Genomic DNA, 16,741 nt, shown 5'->3' on the forward strand with positions numbered 1-16,741 from the left:
CTTGGACAAGGTGTAGCACCTGCTCAGCCCCTCGATCAGGGTCACATGTAGCCATGGGAGCAGTTAGTGGATGGTCGTATGAGCAGCCGGTGAATATCACAAGTCCTGGTTATGCGACCACTGACGCCTGGCAGACAATCTGATAATGGCTGGAATTGTCTGTTTTGTAAAGACACTGCCCAGAAGAAAGCAATGTCAAACAACTTATGTAGAAAGATTTCCCAAGAACAATCCTTGTCATGGAAAGACCACGGTCGTCATACGACATGGCACTTGATCAACGAATGAATTGTTACATGTACCACAGAACAGTGAAAAGCTTGTCTCACACACTTCCCATTCAACATTGAGTTCAGGTAATAAAAAGTAAAGCGATAACAAAATGCTGAATAAAGAGTTACAGTCACAGAGACAGTGCAGTTCAAGCAGGCAATAAGGTACAAGGGCCATGATGGGATAGAGTTATAGTCAGAGAAAAGTCAGTGCAGTAAAAGGCCCTTCAGTCCATTTAGCTCGTGCCAAACCATTTATACTGCCTAGTCCCATTGAGCTGCACCTGGATCATAGCCCTGCATACCACTCCCATCCATGTATCTACGTAAACTTCTGTTAAGTGTTGAAATCGAGCTGTCATGCACCACTTGCACTGACAGCTCGTTCCACACTCTCATGACCCTCTGAGTTAAGAAGCTGCCTGTCCTGCTCAGTTTCTCCAGCAATTTGTGTGTGTTACTCTGGATTTCCAGCATCTGCAGAATCTCATGTGTTAAAGCTTTTTTTTCCCTGTAATATCAGAGCAGCTTCCATACCATGGGCAGCATGGCAGTGTAGTGGTTAGCATAATGCTTTACAGTACCAGCAACCCGGGTTCAATTCCCACTGCTTCTGTAAGGAGTTTGTACATTCTCCCTGTGACTGCTTGTTTCCTCTCGGTGCTCTGGTTTCCAGAGTCATGCCAGTAGGCTAGGGTTAAATTAGGGGTCGCTGGTCAGTGCAGCTCACTGGGCCAGAAAGCCCTGCTCCATGTTGTATCTCAATAAACAAATAAATAAATAAATAAATATGTTTAATTTCTGGAGACTATAGAGAGTTTATAAGACATAGGAGCAGAATTAGGCCATTCGGTCCATTGAGTCTGTTGTAGGTTGGTGAAGCTCATCAGATGTCAGGTCTGTAGTGTGTTTCTCAGGTGTTCAGAACCCCATCTGCCCTGATTCACACTCCAAGGAGACTCCCGGATGTGTGTTGATGTGGCAGAGATCTCCTTTTTCAGTGCTGTGCATTGTCTCTACAAACTGTAATGAGGTCGGTACCAATTCTTCTACCCCAATACTTAAATTAGTTTTGATAGTTCTCAACATGGTAACTAGATCACACAAGGTATTGGAGTTTAAAGCATTTTGATCACTAGAGGGAAAAAAAAACAATTTTTAAAGCGAAATAAAAGATTTGCTTGACTTTAAGATGATTGGCACTTCATTAGTTCTCTCTTTTCAGAAATGAGCATGGCTATATGATGCAAATACTAAATTTGTGTTTTATTACTCTAATTGTCAGTGCCCAGACACAGTGCAGCGATTGCAGTGGAATGTGATGAAGGTAAGATATCCTGTTTACTCTGTGGCTTGTTCACTTTCAACTGACTTCTCTCATGGGAAACAGGGATGGCCTATTCTTTCCAAAAAGGAGAGGAAGTTCAGCAGAATCAGATCAGAGCATGGTAGCATAGAGGTTAGAGTAATGCTATTGCAATGTTTAGCAACCTGGCTTCAATTTTTCTGCTGTCTGTCAGGCGTTTGTGCATTCTCCCATGACCACGTGTATTTCCTCTGGGTGCTCCAGTTTCCTCCCATATTCCAAATATAAACGGGTTCATAGATTAATTGGTCACATGCGTGAAATTGAGTAGATTGTTGGGCCGGAAGGGCCTGTTACTGTGCTGTATCACTAAATAAATAAATCTAAATAAACAGTAATTCATCATAGTATAGAGGAAGAAGTAAAGAAGCTTCATGGAGATATGGACAAATTAAGTGAATGGGTAGGAGCATTATTTTATTTTTATTTATTTTATTTAGAGATTCAGCACGGTAACAGGTCCTTCTGTTCTAACAAGCCCAAGCTGCCCAATTACACGCATTTCTGTAGAATGTGGGAGGAATCCCACATAGTCACGGGAAGCAAATGCAAACTCCTTACTGACAGCAGTGGGAATCGAACCTATGTTGCTAACACACTATACCAGACATCCCACCTCTCCTGGAAGTTCCAGGAGTCTCTCACATATTGATAGCGGTTCCCTGATGCCTGCAAATTATATACAATATCCCGGAAGTCGATTTTTTTGAGAGAGAGAGAGAATGAGCAAGAGAGAGAGAGAGAGAGAGAGAGAACGAGCGAGAGAGAGCGCCATGGCAGATTGTTCCAAAAAAAGAAAATATAAAACGTACTTCACCCCAGACTACACTACAGTGTACCCCTGCCTAATAGGGGTCAAACGTAATGACAGTGTTGTCCGCTGCGCTGTTTGCAAGAGTGACTTTTCTATTGCCCATGGTGGATTAAAATGTAAAAGACATGTTGAGGTGAGTTTAACAGGTGTCATTCGTTCATTAGCATAGCTAATGTTATTTAAACTAGCTGGCTAGCTGCTAAGGAGCTGCTGTATAGCAGACATCCCACCTCTCTCAGAAGTTCCAGGAGTCTCCCGCAAATTGATGGTGCTACCTCCCTGAAATGAGATTTTGCAGGGTGGGATGTCTGCTATGCTACAATGCCATCCACAACAAGGCAGGTGGAATATAATGTAGAAAAATGTGAGAAACTGAGTTTGTTGATGTTCAAAGTCACTGAAAGACAACATGCAGGGCCAGCAAGTCATGAAAAAGGACTATAATATGTGAGCCTTTATTATAAGTGGACTGAACACTGGCGAACACTGTAGTTACATAGGGGTTTTGTCAGACCACTCCCACAGTATTGTATAACTTATTTAAGCTTAACTTGGCACCAGAATGTGTGGCCACCCTCTAAAGATCCAAAGTTCAAAGTGCATTTATTATCAAAGTATGTATGCAGTATACAACTCTGAGATTCTTCTTCCCACAGACAGCCACAAAACAAAGGACACTATGGAACATGTTCAAAGAAAAGCATCAACCCCCCCACCCCCCCTGCCAATGCACAAGAAAAACAAATAGTGCAAATGCCAAAAAAGAGCAAAAAACACAGAATATAAAACACAAAATCGAAAGAATCGAAATATTCAGTTCAGTTCAGCTCAATCTAGCACTTTTCTGTGAAGGCTGTCCAGATCAAAATTGTCCAAAATAGCAATGATAAAAGGAGCACCAGAAAGCAGAAGCACATCATAACATGAACTAGAGAGTCCAATCCAAAACCACGTTGATTAAATCTTGCCCAAGACTGCCTTGCGGCTGCTCCCAGCACATCCTTGAGTTTGTTGGTGGTTAACACAAACGACATATTTCATTGTAGTGTATATTTGATATATAAATCTGTATTCTGATAAGAATTTATATACTTGCCATAGTGGGTATTGCCCCCAATAGTTCAAGGATGGTAGGTTTGCCATATAAAGAGAGATTGAGTAGAAGGCGATTTTATTGATAATGTGGATGTGGAGAGGATTTTTCCTATGGTGGGAGAATAGAGCGGCATCCTTTTAGAATGGAGATGAGGAGGAATTTCTTTAGCCAGCGAGTGGTGAATCTGTTGAATTCATTGCCACATGCACCTGTGGAGGCCAAGTCTTAATGTATATTTAAGGCAGAGGTTGATAGATTCTTGATCGGGCAGGGCATGAAGGGATGCAAGGGGAAAGCAGGAAAATGGGGCTGAGAGGAAAAATGGATCAGCCATGATGAAATGACAGGGAAGACATGATGGGGCAAATGGCCTAATTTTGCTTTTATATCTTATGGCCTTATGGTCTTTAATGTATGTCCACCTTGCTTCATTACATGCTGTTCTATTTCCGCTTTCTGGATGTTATTTTAATCTGTAGTTCAAATGGGATCTCTGTTTGACTTCTAAACAAAAGAAAATGAGGGTTCTTTTTTTTAACCATAACCAATATTTTGGTTTGATGACTCTTTCAGATGAATTGACGTTTTCTGAAGAGAGAAGTAAGTGATTTTTGTCACTGTGTGTTCCAGTCTCTATAAAATAAGGTTTGAGTTTCTGTAATGCAACTATAATGTGCCTGGATATGCGTTGCCCCTTTAGTTATGCTGTTGTTCTCATTGAAAACTATCACAGCACTTTATGTGTTATGAGGATAAGTTAGGCAAGCTAGGGCTTTTCTCTTTGGAGTGAAGGAGGATGAGACGAGACGAGACGATGGAGGTATACAAGATGATAAAAGACGTAGATTGAGTTGACAGCCAGAGACCTTTTCCCAGGGTGGGAAAGTTCAAAGTACGGAAGTTCAAAGTAAATTTGTTTACTGAAGTACATATATGTCACCTTATACACCCGTAAGATTCATTATCTTGTGGGTGTACTCAATAGATCCATAGTATAATAACTATAACAGAATCAACCTCACCAACCTGGGCATTCAACCAGAGTGTAAAAGACAACAAACTGTACAAATACAAAAAGAATGAAATAATGATAATAAATAAAAATGAAAAAATATCGAGAACATGAAATGAAGAGTTCTTGAAAATGAGTCAGTAGGTTTTGGAAACATTTCAATGATGGGGCAAGTGAAGTTGAGTGAAGTTATTCCCTCTGGTTCAGGAGCCTAATGGTTGAGAGGTAATAACTGTTCCTGAACCTGGTGGTGTGAGTTCAAGTTTATTATCATTCAACCATGTATATCCCCAAATGAAACAATGTTTTTTTTCCGGGCGAGGGTGGTGGTGGGTGTTAATTAGTCAGTTGATATGACTAAAGAAGAAAGTAAGACTGTGATTAGATGTGCAGAAATACTAATATTTTTCACGGCTGTTAGATAACCCTGGTGAGGCTGGGCAGCTGGACTTAGAAACTAACCGAAGACATTATGGTAAGTTTTGTCCTTTTATGTTGCTTTGTTATGTTACATGTAGATATGATGCAACTGCAATGAACCAAACTATTGAAGCGCCATGGTGGTGTGGTGGTTAGTGTGAAGACGTTATAGCTCAGGGCATTCCGGAGTTTGGAGTTCAATTCCAGCATCCTTGCAGAAAGCTTGCACGTTCTTCCCGTGAGTGCATGGGTTTCATCTGGGTGCTCCGATTTCCTCCCACAGTCCAAAGTCGTGATGCTTCAAAGGTTCATTTAACATCAGAGTATGTATACAGTATATAACCTAAAACTCATCCTCTTAGACCATAAGACCATACGATTTAGGAGCAGAAGTAGGCCATTCAGCTCATTGAGCCTGCTCAGCCATTCAATCATGGGCTGATCCAAGTCTTCCAGTCATCCCCACTCCCTTGCTTTCACCCCATATCCTTTGATGTCCTGGCTAATTAAGAACTTATCTATCTCTGCCTTAATACATCCAATGACTTAGCCTCCACAGCTTCTCGTGTCAACAAATTCCACAGATTTACCTTCCTCTGACTAAAGTAATTTCTCTGCTTCTCAGTTCTAAAAGGACGTCCTTCAATCCTCAAGTCGTGCCCTCTTGTCCTAGAATCCCCTACCATGGGAAATAACTTTGCCGTATCTAATCTGTTCAGGCCTTTATCATTTGGAATGTTTCTATGAGATTCCCCCTCATTCTCCTGAACTCCAGGTGATGAAGGGAAAGGTAAACTTAGATAGAGGGATAGGCATATGGGGGAATGGATTAAGGGGTATGATTAGTTTATGATCAATTGTTTTATAGGTACCTTATGTTACTGGGCAGTCAGAAAGAAACTCTACCCGGCAACAGGTGATGCATTAGGCATTGTTCTCTAAAAGTGCTAAGCATAACTAAATATGGTTATGATATGATTGAAGGAGCATCTTAAGGCATAACTAAATATGGGACATAACGTCGAGAGAAGGGGGGGGTGTCGGGGGAGGTGCCAATATGAGGAAGTTAAGTTGTAACCAGGCTAATCTTGGCAGAAATAATTATAACTAACCAATAATGATTTTACATCGAATTGTATCTTAGCATGTGATCGAAACTATTGTAAAACTGTATTAACTCGCATAATTATAATATTTCCTGTAATGATCAATGTAATAAATTATGTGGAATTGTGTTCGGGGGTGGGCAGTGTCCGGACTGTCTCTTTGGGAGATCAGTCCGTAACTTCCCCCATAGCATGCTATGAATAAAAAGTAAAGTTTGACGAAGTATCGCTTGTTTTATGGTTTTATTGAATTCGTCGTACCTTGCGCTATTGCATCGGGTTGATCACCCAGTAACATAAGGTACCTATAAGACAATTGATCATAAGCTAATCATACCCCTTAATCCATTCCCCCATCTACCTATCCCTCTACCTAAGTTTACCTTTCCCTTCATCACAGGGAATACAGCCCAAGAGCTACCAGATGTTCCTCATACACTAACCCTCTCATTCCTGGAATCATTGTCGTGAATCTTCTCTGAATCCTCTCCAATGTCAGTATATCCTTTCTAAAATAAGGAGCCCAAAACTGCACACAATACTCCAAGTGTGGTCTCACGAGTACCTTATGGAGCCTTAACATCACATCCCAGTTCTTATGTTCTATAGTTCTAGAAATTATTGCCAACATTACATTCACCTTCTTCACAACCGACTCAACCTGCAGGTTAACCTTTAGGGTATCTTGCACAAGGACTTCCAAGTCTCTTTGCATCTCTGCATTTTGAATTCTCCCACCATCTAAATAATGGTCTTCCCATTTATTTCTTCCACCAAAGTACATGACCATACACTTTCCAAGTTTGTATTTTATTTGCCACTTCTTTGCCCACTCCCCTAAACTATCTAAGTCTCTCTGCAGGCTCTCTGTTTCCTCAACACTACCCGCTCCTCCACCTATGTTTGTATCATTGGCAAATTTAGCCACAAATCCCTTAATACCATAGTCCAAATCATTGACATACATTGTAAAAAGTAACGGTCCCAACAGCAACCCCTGTGGAACTCCACTGGTAACCGGCAGCCAGCCAGAATAGGATCCCTTTATTCCCACTCTCTGTTTTCTGCCGATCAGCCAATGCTCCATCCATGCTTGTAACTTCCCTGTAATTCCAAGGACTCTTACCTTGCTAAGCAGCCTCATGTGCGGCACCTTGTCAAAGACCTTCTGAAAATCCAAGTACTACTGCTTCTCCTTTGTCTACCCTGCTTGTAATTTTCTCAAAGAATTGCAGTAGGTTAGTCAGGCAGGATCTTCCTTTCAGGAAACCATGCTGGCTTTGGCCTATTTTGTCATGTGCCTCCAGGTACGCCATAATCTCATCCCTAACAATCGACTCCAACAACTTCCCAACCACTGATATCAGGCTAACAGGTCTATAGTTTCCTTTCTGCTGCCTCCCACCCTCCTTAAATAGCAGAGTAACATTTGCAATTTTCCAGTCATCCGGTATAATGCCAGAATCTATCGATCTTGAAAGACCATCATTAATGCCTCCACAATCTCTCCAGCTACTTCTTTCAGAACCCAAGGGTGCATTCCATCAGTTCCAGGAGATTTATCCAACGTCGGAACATTACGCTTCCTGAGCACCTTCTCAGTTGTAATTTTCACTGCACAAACCTTACTTCCCTGACACTCCTAAATGTCCACTGTGAAGACTGATGCAGAATACGCATTCAGTTCCTCTGCCATCTCTGTGTCTCTCATTACAATATCTCCAGTGTCATTTTGTGTTGGTTCTATATCTATCCTCGACTCTCTTTTATACTTTATGTACTTAAAAAAGCTTTTAGTATATTCTTTGATATTAGTTACCAGCTTCCTCTCATAATTTATCTTTTCCTTCCGAATGACCTTCTTAGTTTCTTTCTGCAAGTTTTTAAAAGCTTCCCAATCCTCTTTCCACTAGCTTTGGCTTCCTTGTATGCCCTCTCTTTTACTTTTACTTTGGCTCTGACTTCACTTGTCAGCCACAGTAGTGTCCTTCTTCCCTTTGAAAATTTCTTCTTATTTGGAATATATCTGTCTTACACTTCCCTCACTTTTCACAGAAACTCCAGCCATTGCTGCTGTGCTGTCCTTCCTGCCAATATCCCTTTCCAGTCAACTTCAGCCAGTTCCCCCCTTATGCCATTGTAATTTCCTTTATTCCACTGAAATACTGACATGTTAGGTTTTATTTTTTGCCCTCTCAAATTTCAAAGAGAACTCGATCATGTTGTGATCACTGTTCCCTAAGGGTTCCTTAACCTCAAGCTCTCTTATCACCTCGGGATCATTGCGCAATGCCCAGTCCAGCACAGCTGATCCCCTCATGGGCTCAACAACAAGCTGTTCTAAAAAGCCATCCCTTAGACATTCTACAAATTCTCTTTCTTGAGGTCCAGTACTGGCCTGGTTTTCCCAATCCACTTTCATGTTAAAATCCCCAACGATTATCATGACTTTGCCCTTCTGACATGCCTTTTCTATCTCCTGTTGTAATTTGTAATCCATATCCCGGCTGCTGTTTGGAAGCCTGTCATAAGGGTCCTTTTACCCTTGCCATTTCTTAACTCAACCCATAGAGACTCTACACCTTCTAATCCTATGTCATCTCTTTCCAATGATTTAATATTATTTCTTATACACAGAGCCACACCACCCCCTCTGGCAACTAACCCATCTTTCCGATACACCATATATCCTCTTCACAGATATTCACAAAACAAAGAAACCCCATAGAATGTGTGGTAGCAACACTGAAGCTCTGAAGACCCCCCTCCTTTGTTAGATGCAGCAGCAGCAAAAACATCAAACCCCCCCCCCCCCACTCACGCTAGCAGAAGCACTGATGCTCCCCACCGCCCCACTATTCAAATACCGGTTAGTAGGTTAATTGGTCATTGTAAGTTGTCCTGTGATGAGGCTCAGGTTAAATGAGTGGGTTGCTGGGCTGTGGGGCATTGGGTGGAAGGGCCTATTCTGCTCTGTATCTCTAAATTAAAAACTAATGGTAGGTTTAACTTTTGTCCCCTTTTGGTTGTTTCATGATATGAAGTTTAGCAAAATCTGACTGAAATACACACTAAGTGAACTACATCGTGAGGAGTGAAAGAGGACCAGAATGGTTTGAGAAGGGTGAGAGGTGACTTGTTAGAGATATATAAGATGATGAGAGGACATTTCTCCCAAGGAGTTGAGGGAAGTATGGGGAGATGTCTATCTACTCTCTTTTGTCCATTATGTTGCTGGCATTTGGGGCAACAATGGAGATCTTCCATTTCTGGTGATGCTCATGACTTCCTTCATCACGTCAGTAGCTTCCTGAGCTGAACCCCAGAACCTGGAAGAAAGGTGGACTTCTCTTAGTCTGACTACTACCCTTTGACTTGTCTGGCGTGGGTGAATCCACCAAGAGCCAAAGCATAAAGCCCTGACTCCAGCCAACATAGTTCTCTGGGTCATTCAGGCATGCAAGCCACCGAACCACAACAAGCTGGATGCATGGAATGCAGCGCTAGGGATGATGTAGAGTCAGATACATTATGGATATTTAAGAGACTACTAGATAGGCACATGGATGAAAGAAAAATGGAGAGGTATGTGGGAAAGAAGGGTGAGATTGATCTTGGAGTAGGTTGAGAGTTCAGCACAACATCAAGGGGCAAATTGCCTATAATGTGCTATAATGATCTGTGTTCTATAAAGCAGAGCTAGGAGTGATCTGTAAAATACCATGTGGGTAGGATGGTAATTTGCAGAGATGTGCAAAAACCATGGAGTAGTGACATTGGGATTTTAAAGAAAAATGTTTATGTAATGGAAGACAAATTTTAACCAAGGGTCGTTTTCCATCCTTAATCTCTTAGGCCTCTGTTGGTCAGGGTTGACCATGGGTGTTGCATCCCAGCTGTCTAGATATGCAAGGTACAGCAGTATGGTATGGAGAGCAAGCTGTTGCCCATATAGCAAGCTCCCACTCTCCACACGGCTGATGAACTCAAATGAATGGCAAAGACTGAAACAGTTTGGTACCAGCAGTCTCATAGGAGTTGCAGTTCAGCATTGAACTCAACGCAGGGACTCCAGCTTTAGATTTTTCCTCAAAGTTTACTCTCAAAGTTTTCCCCATGGGTGGGTATAGCCACAAGGCAGCAGACATTTGAGATCAGAGTTTTCCTTCCCCTAGATGCAACCACGGCTGACAATTCCCCTCTGCCTGAAGTGTCTAGTTTTAAGGTGGCAGTAACCTGAATTTTCTCATTCTTGTGTCAGTAGAAAAGGCTCCACCGTACTTAACACAAAAATACAACTGCAGGTGCTGTGGATCAAAGAATATGTACACGACGCTGGAAGAACTCAGCAGGTCAGGCAGCATCTGTGAGAAAAGAGTAGCCAACGTTTCGGGCCGAGACCCTTCATCAGCGTCGTGTACATATTCCACCGTACTTAGTAGCTTAATAGCTTAAGCCACACGTGAAGACCAGGAGCCAGACTTGGATGACAGAGGCTATTCCAGACACACACCATTGGAAGCATTTAATAGGTGGTTCAATAGGTATATTTAATGTCAGAGAAATGTATACAATATACATCCTGAAATTCTTTTTCTTTGCAAACAGGTAGTGGGAGCTTATCCCCATTACCACCCCCAGCTCTAACAACCTTAAGGAACCCTCTGTATTAATTGCTAAGATAATTACAAGAGGGTACCTTCATATGCTTTTAAAGTGACATTGTTTTAAACCATTATTTTTTGTAGCTACAGACAAGGTGGCTCTTCTGATTGGCAATATGTCCTATTACAACCATCCTAAGCTGAAGGCACCGATGGTGGATGTATATGAACTGACCAATTTGCTACGACAGCTCGATTTTAAAGTTGTATCTCTGTTGGACCTCACTGAATCAGAGATGCGCAACGCCGTGTATGAATTCCTGCTCTTGCTGGACAAGGGAGTGTATGGTATGCACATTTTTGATTTATTTTGGATATTCGGTATTTTTTAATGAAACGGATCTGATGATACTGGTCTTTATATCTGACTTAAGGTATCAAATTTATTGTATTTAAAAATGTATTTGGTCATAGTGTGATTAAAGAAAAGAAGGATTGGATTGAATTAATATCTCTGAGTATGCTGTTACTAAGTTTTAAATGCAATGAATCATAAACATGAAATTCTGCAGGTGCTGGAAATCCAGAGTAACACACACAAAATGCTGGAGAAACTGAACAGGTCAGGCAGCATTTATGCCGTGGAATAAACTTTTCAGACCGAGACCCTACTTGGGGACCTGATGAAGTGTGAATTTGCATTATAGAAGGTAAAAATGCTGACACTTGCAGCTGCCGAGGACAATTCTTGTTGATTTAATTCATGTTTTTACTAAACGACAGACCTCACTGTATGGTTTGTTGTACATGTGACATAAAATAAAGCTAATCTTTAAAAATATTCCATAATTGCGCTCTTTGGCTGCATAGACTAAGCTGATCTCAGTTTTTTTCATTGTTACTGTGGACAGCAATAATAGATATGTTGCCAATTATGCAGGGGTGTAAATGAGTGGAGGGGTAGAGATATGTCTCTACCAAAGGAGGTGTAAGGTGCTCCTTCCCTCTGCTAGCCTGTAGGTCACCCTTGGGCAAAGTGCAACACCTGCTTGCAACCCCCCCCCCCCCCCCCGGGATCATGGTCACATGAAGCCATGGGAGCAGGTGGTGGATGATCATATGAGCAGCTGGTGCATATCACAAGTGCTGGTTATGTGACCACTGACGCCAGGCAGACAATCTCTGAAGAGTATTGATAATGGCTGGAGTCACCCGTCTTGTAAAGACACTGCCCAGAAGAAAGCAAAGGCAAGCCAGTTCTGTGGAAAAATTTGCCAAGTACAATCATGGTCATGAGACCATGACTGCCCACGTCATATGACGTGGCATGTAATTATGATGAAGATGACGATAATTTTAAGGTGACTGGAGGAATGTACAAGGTTGGGGGGGGGAAGGGGGGAATGTGAGAGGTAGGTTTTTACAGGGAGAGTGAGGGTATGTGGAACATGCTGCTGGGCGTAGTGGTAGAGTCAGATACACCAGAGACATTGAAGAGCCTCTGTGGCACCTGGATGAAAGAAAAATGGAGGGTCATGCCCTTCAGACTGTCCACAAAACTACTTCTCTTACTTCTTCTTCCTTCAAATGTGATTCCACTACTAACCTGCATGTGATTGGATCCCGTCATTTACATCTTGATCGCGTGTTTTCAGGGAATTGAGCGATCGGGCGCTTTGCTGTTTCTGAGGAAGTTCAGTGAGGATTGGAGTGGAGTATGTGGCCTGGAGCGCAGGAAGCCTGGAGACACAGCATGAGCCCATGATCAACTTGATTTCTCGCCAATCGTGCTGATTAATGCGCGAGCAACTTTGAGATCAATGAGGATAAAAGCAGAGTGTGGGGGGGGGGTGTTGCTGTTGGTGGTCAGCGCCATCTGCTGTGTTTGACGGGTCTCTCTCTCTCTCTCTCTCTCTCTCTCTCTCTCTCTCTCTCTCTCTCTCTCTCTCTCTCTCTCTCCCTCCCTCCCTCTCTCTCTCTCTCTCTCCCTCCCTCCCTCTCCCCCTCTCTCTCTCTCTCTCTCTCTCTCTCTCTCTCTCTCTCTCTCTTCCCCCCCCCCTCTCCCTCTCTCTCACTCATTGCTGCCATCTGGGTTCTTGGGTCTTGGGCAAGGTTGAATTGACACAGTTTGTGCATTGACACATGTTATACGTGTGACTGGTTACTCCTTTTATTGTGTGATTTTCATCGGGGCAGACTGGCTCTGTGCCCTGCAGTTACTGAATGACACAGGGTTAAATTGAACTGAACTAGACTGTTTCAAGGTCTCTGTGGTTTGATATTTTGTTTTCTGTGTATTTTTTTGCTCATTGTTTGCCATTTGTTCTTTTTTTGTGGTGTGGAGTGTTTGATGCTTTCTTTGAGCAGGTTCCATGATTTTTTTTTTGTGTGGCTGTCTGTGAGAAGAAGAATCTCAGGGTTGTATTCTGCATACGTACTTTGATAATAAATATACTTTGAACTTTGAAGTTTGAGGGAAGGGTTAAATTGATCTTAAGGTAGGTTAAAAGTTTGGCACAACAATGTGGGAAAAAGGGCCTGTACTGTGCTGTTCTTTGTTCTGTGAACTATGTTTTCCACCATGACTTGAAGTCAGAGCTGCCTTGATGTTGTTGGGTGCCAACATATCAAGAAATCTCTCATTTTGCAGAGAGCTGTTTGGTGGCATTAGAGGTAAAGATGTTGGGTGTTAAATGTGTTTAATGAACTGGGTGAAGTTAATTGACCACAGAAAGTTGGGTGAAGGTTCTTTGCAAGAGATTCATATCCTGTGTCCCCTCAGAGAACGTACATGTGCAACAGCATTAGAACTGTCTGTATGTTCTGCTTTCCATGCTGTCCTTGTTGACTCTTTGGCCTTGATATTGAAACTAGTCAAACTAGATGGAAGAGATCTGGTGGTTAACATGTAAAAGGCATTCAGTGGCCACTTCATTAGGTACACATGCTCGTTACTGTCAATATCTAATCAGCCAATCATGTGGCAATGACTCAATGCATAAAAGCATGCAGACATGGTCAAGAGATTCAATTGTGGTTTAGACCAAACATCAGAATAGGGAAGAAATGTAATCTAAGTGGCACTTTTTGTGGAATGATTGTGTTGGTGCCAGACGGGGTGGTTTGAGTATCTCAGAAGCTGTTGATCTCCTGAGATTTTCATGCACAACAGTCTTTAGAGTTTACAGAGAATGGTAATAAAAAATTTTTTTAAACTATCCGGGGAGCGGCTGTCTTATAGCAAAAACACCTGGAAGCTAGGACCAAAGGGCACAGCCTCAGAATAGAGGGACGTCCATTAGACCAGAGACAAGCCAGAGGGTTGTAAATCTGTGGAATTCATTTCCACAGATGTCTATGGAGGCCAAGTCATTGGGTATATTTAAAACAGAGGTTGATAGGTTCTTGATTAGTCAGGGTGTTAAAGGTTATGGGGAGAAGGCAGGAGACTGGGTTTGAGAGCGATAATAAATCAGCCATGCTGGAATGGCAGAACCGACTCGATGGGCTGAATGATCTAATTCTGCTCCTATGTCATATGGTCTAACCAGTGATTCCTGGCTTCAAGCATCTGTTAAACAACCTGTCACATTAAAGAATTCTCACAGATAGAAAAACAGCAAAAAATAAGAAACGTTATTTTTAGGTAGTATTTTAAGAGTGTGAGATAGAAGTTTGAAACACTTTTTGGCCACTTTATTAGGACACCTGTACACCTCATTAATGCAAATATCTAATCAGCCAATCATATGGCAGTAACTCAATGCATAAAAGCATGCAGCCGTGGTTAAGAGAATCAGTTGTTGTTCAGACCAAACATCAGAATGGGGCGAAATGTGATCTAAGTGACCTTGACTGTGGACAGTATGTTGGTGCCAAATGGGGTTGTTTGAGTATCTCAGAAACTTCTCATCCCCAGAGATTTCCATGCTCAACAGTCTCTAGAGTTTACAGAGATTGTGAGAAAAGTAAATTAAAAATCCAATGGATGTCACTTATTTTGCAAAAATACCTTGCTAATGAGAGAGGTCAGAGGATAATGGCCAGACTGATTCAAGCTGGCAGGAAGGCAACAGTAACTCACATAACCACGCATTACAATGGTGGTGTGCAGAAGAGCATCTCTGAATGTACAATACATCAAACTTTGTAGTGGATGGGCTACAGCAGCAGAAGACCATGAACATACACTCAGTGGCCATTGTATTGGGTAAAGGAGATACCTAAAAAAGTGGGCACTCAGCCTGATTTGAAATTAATAGGTGTTGAAAGTAAACTGGAGGTGGAAGCTATCACTTTCCATAGCAGTAGCTTTTAATAGTCCTAGTATAGATTAGGAAAGCATACAGTATGTTCATGTACTTTGGTAGAAGGAATAAAGGGGTAGGCTATTTTCTAAGTGGGAATCAAATTCAGAAATTGGAGCTGCAGGGGGACTTCGGAGTCCTCGTGCAGGATTCGCTGAAGGTTAACTTGCTGATTGAGTTGGTGGTGAGGAAGGCATATGCAATGTTAACGTTTATTTCAAAAAGACTAGAATATAGAAGCAAGGATGTCATGCTGAGGCTGTATAAGGCATTGGTCAGACCACACAGAGTATTGCCATCAGTTTTGGGCCCATATCTAAGAAAAGATGTGCTGCCATTGGAGAGGGTCCAGAGGAGGTTTAAAGAATGATCCCAGGAGTGAAATTGTGAACATATGAGGAGCGTTTGATAGCTATGGGCCTGTACTTTTTGGAGTTTAGAAGAATGAGGGGGTATCTCATTGAAACCTGTCGAATATTGATAAGTCTAGATAGGGTAAACATTGGAAAGGATGTTTCCTGCATTGGGGTAGTCTAGGACTAGAGGGCATCACCTCAGCATAGAAGGACATCCCTTTAAAACAGAGATGATGAAGAATTTCTTAAGCCAGAGGGTGGAGAATTTGTGGAATCCATTGCCAGAAGTGGTTGTGGAGGTCAAGTTGTTGGGTATTTAAAGCAGAGGTTGACAGTTTCTTGATTAGTAAGGGCATCAAGGGTTACAGGGAGAAGGCAGGAGATTGGTGTTGAGAGGGAAAATAAATGGCCCATAATTAAATGGTGGAACAGACTGGATGGGCCAAATGGCCCAATTTGCTCCTGCGTTTTATGGTCTTATAAATTACACATATTTTTTACAAGAAAGGACCCATTTTTGAACAAAGGCCCGTATCTTAATGCTCATCACTCCATTTCTGGATCACTCAGGCCAACAGTCCAGCCTTCTTGGATGGATCACCCCTCCCTCTGTGGTTCTTCTCATTCAAGGTTCAAAGTTCAAAGTAATTTTTTTTTAAGGTACGTATATGTTACCATATATTATCTTTAGAATCATTTTCTTGAGGCATTTATAGAAAAAAATAAAGAAATACAATAGAATTTGTGAAAATCTACTCAGGAACAAAGACTGACAAACAACCTATGCGCGAAAGAAGACAAGCCGGTGTAAATAAAAAATTAGGCAGGTTGTATAATTTGTCAAACTTATTAACAATGGCTAATAAGTTTCAGAGGGTCTACAAGGCACCAACTTATTTTTTTGTGGGGAAAAAAGACTTTTGAAGAAATGGGAAGTATTCTGAAATGCAAAGCTTTTAACTATTTGATTTACTTTTACTGTTTGCATTTGGACTGAGGGCATTTTCCTCTTAAAAACTACAGAAGGCAAACTGCGTCAGCATTGATTGGGGTATATGTGAGAAAGCGTCAATCTCCAAACAAGCCAATTCAAGGGTCATGATGCATGTTGCAGCAAAAGTTCTTACTGTGTCATCAAGATCTTTTCTAAGCAGAGCCAGATGTGAAGGCCCCACAATGAGTGTTTGCAAGGAAGATAGCTGAATAACTGAAACTGAACTTGAGATGGCAAGTGCCTACCCACACATCCTGTGGTTGTTGCTGAAAAGGCTTTTCCTGCTACTGATAACAGTTTGATAAAAATCTGTTCACTTTTGACATCAGAAATGAAAACTAGCTCTTTACAGCATAGACTGAGCAACAATAGTCCTTTCTTTGCAGTCCAAATA

At 41.8% G+C, this 16,741-nt stretch overlaps 1 protein-coding gene across 4 annotated transcripts in view; it reads left to right on the forward strand.

Moving 5' to 3' along the window:
• LOC140737650 (mucosa-associated lymphoid tissue lymphoma translocation protein 1-like) overlaps positions 1 to 16,741 on the forward strand; it is a 120,292-nt gene that overhangs the window by 59,122 nt on the left and 44,429 nt on the right. For all 4 annotated transcript variants that reach the window (XM_073064170.1, XM_073064167.1, XM_073064168.1 and 1 more), the window contains 4 exons: positions 1,558 to 1,599; positions 4,122 to 4,148; positions 4,982 to 5,035; positions 10,835 to 11,038. In XM_073064170.1, coding sequence (XP_072920271.1) covers positions 1,558 to 1,599; positions 4,122 to 4,148; positions 4,982 to 5,035; positions 10,835 to 11,038 — 327 coding nt within the window. The remainder of the gene's footprint in view (positions 1 to 1,557; positions 1,600 to 4,121; positions 4,149 to 4,981; positions 5,036 to 10,834; positions 11,039 to 16,741) is intronic.

Source organism: Hemitrygon akajei, chromosome 13 (assembly GCF_048418815.1).
Source record: "Hemitrygon akajei chromosome 13, sHemAka1.3, whole genome shotgun sequence".
In the NCBI taxonomy this organism is placed as follows: domain Eukaryota; kingdom Metazoa; phylum Chordata; class Chondrichthyes; order Myliobatiformes; family Dasyatidae; genus Hemitrygon; species Hemitrygon akajei.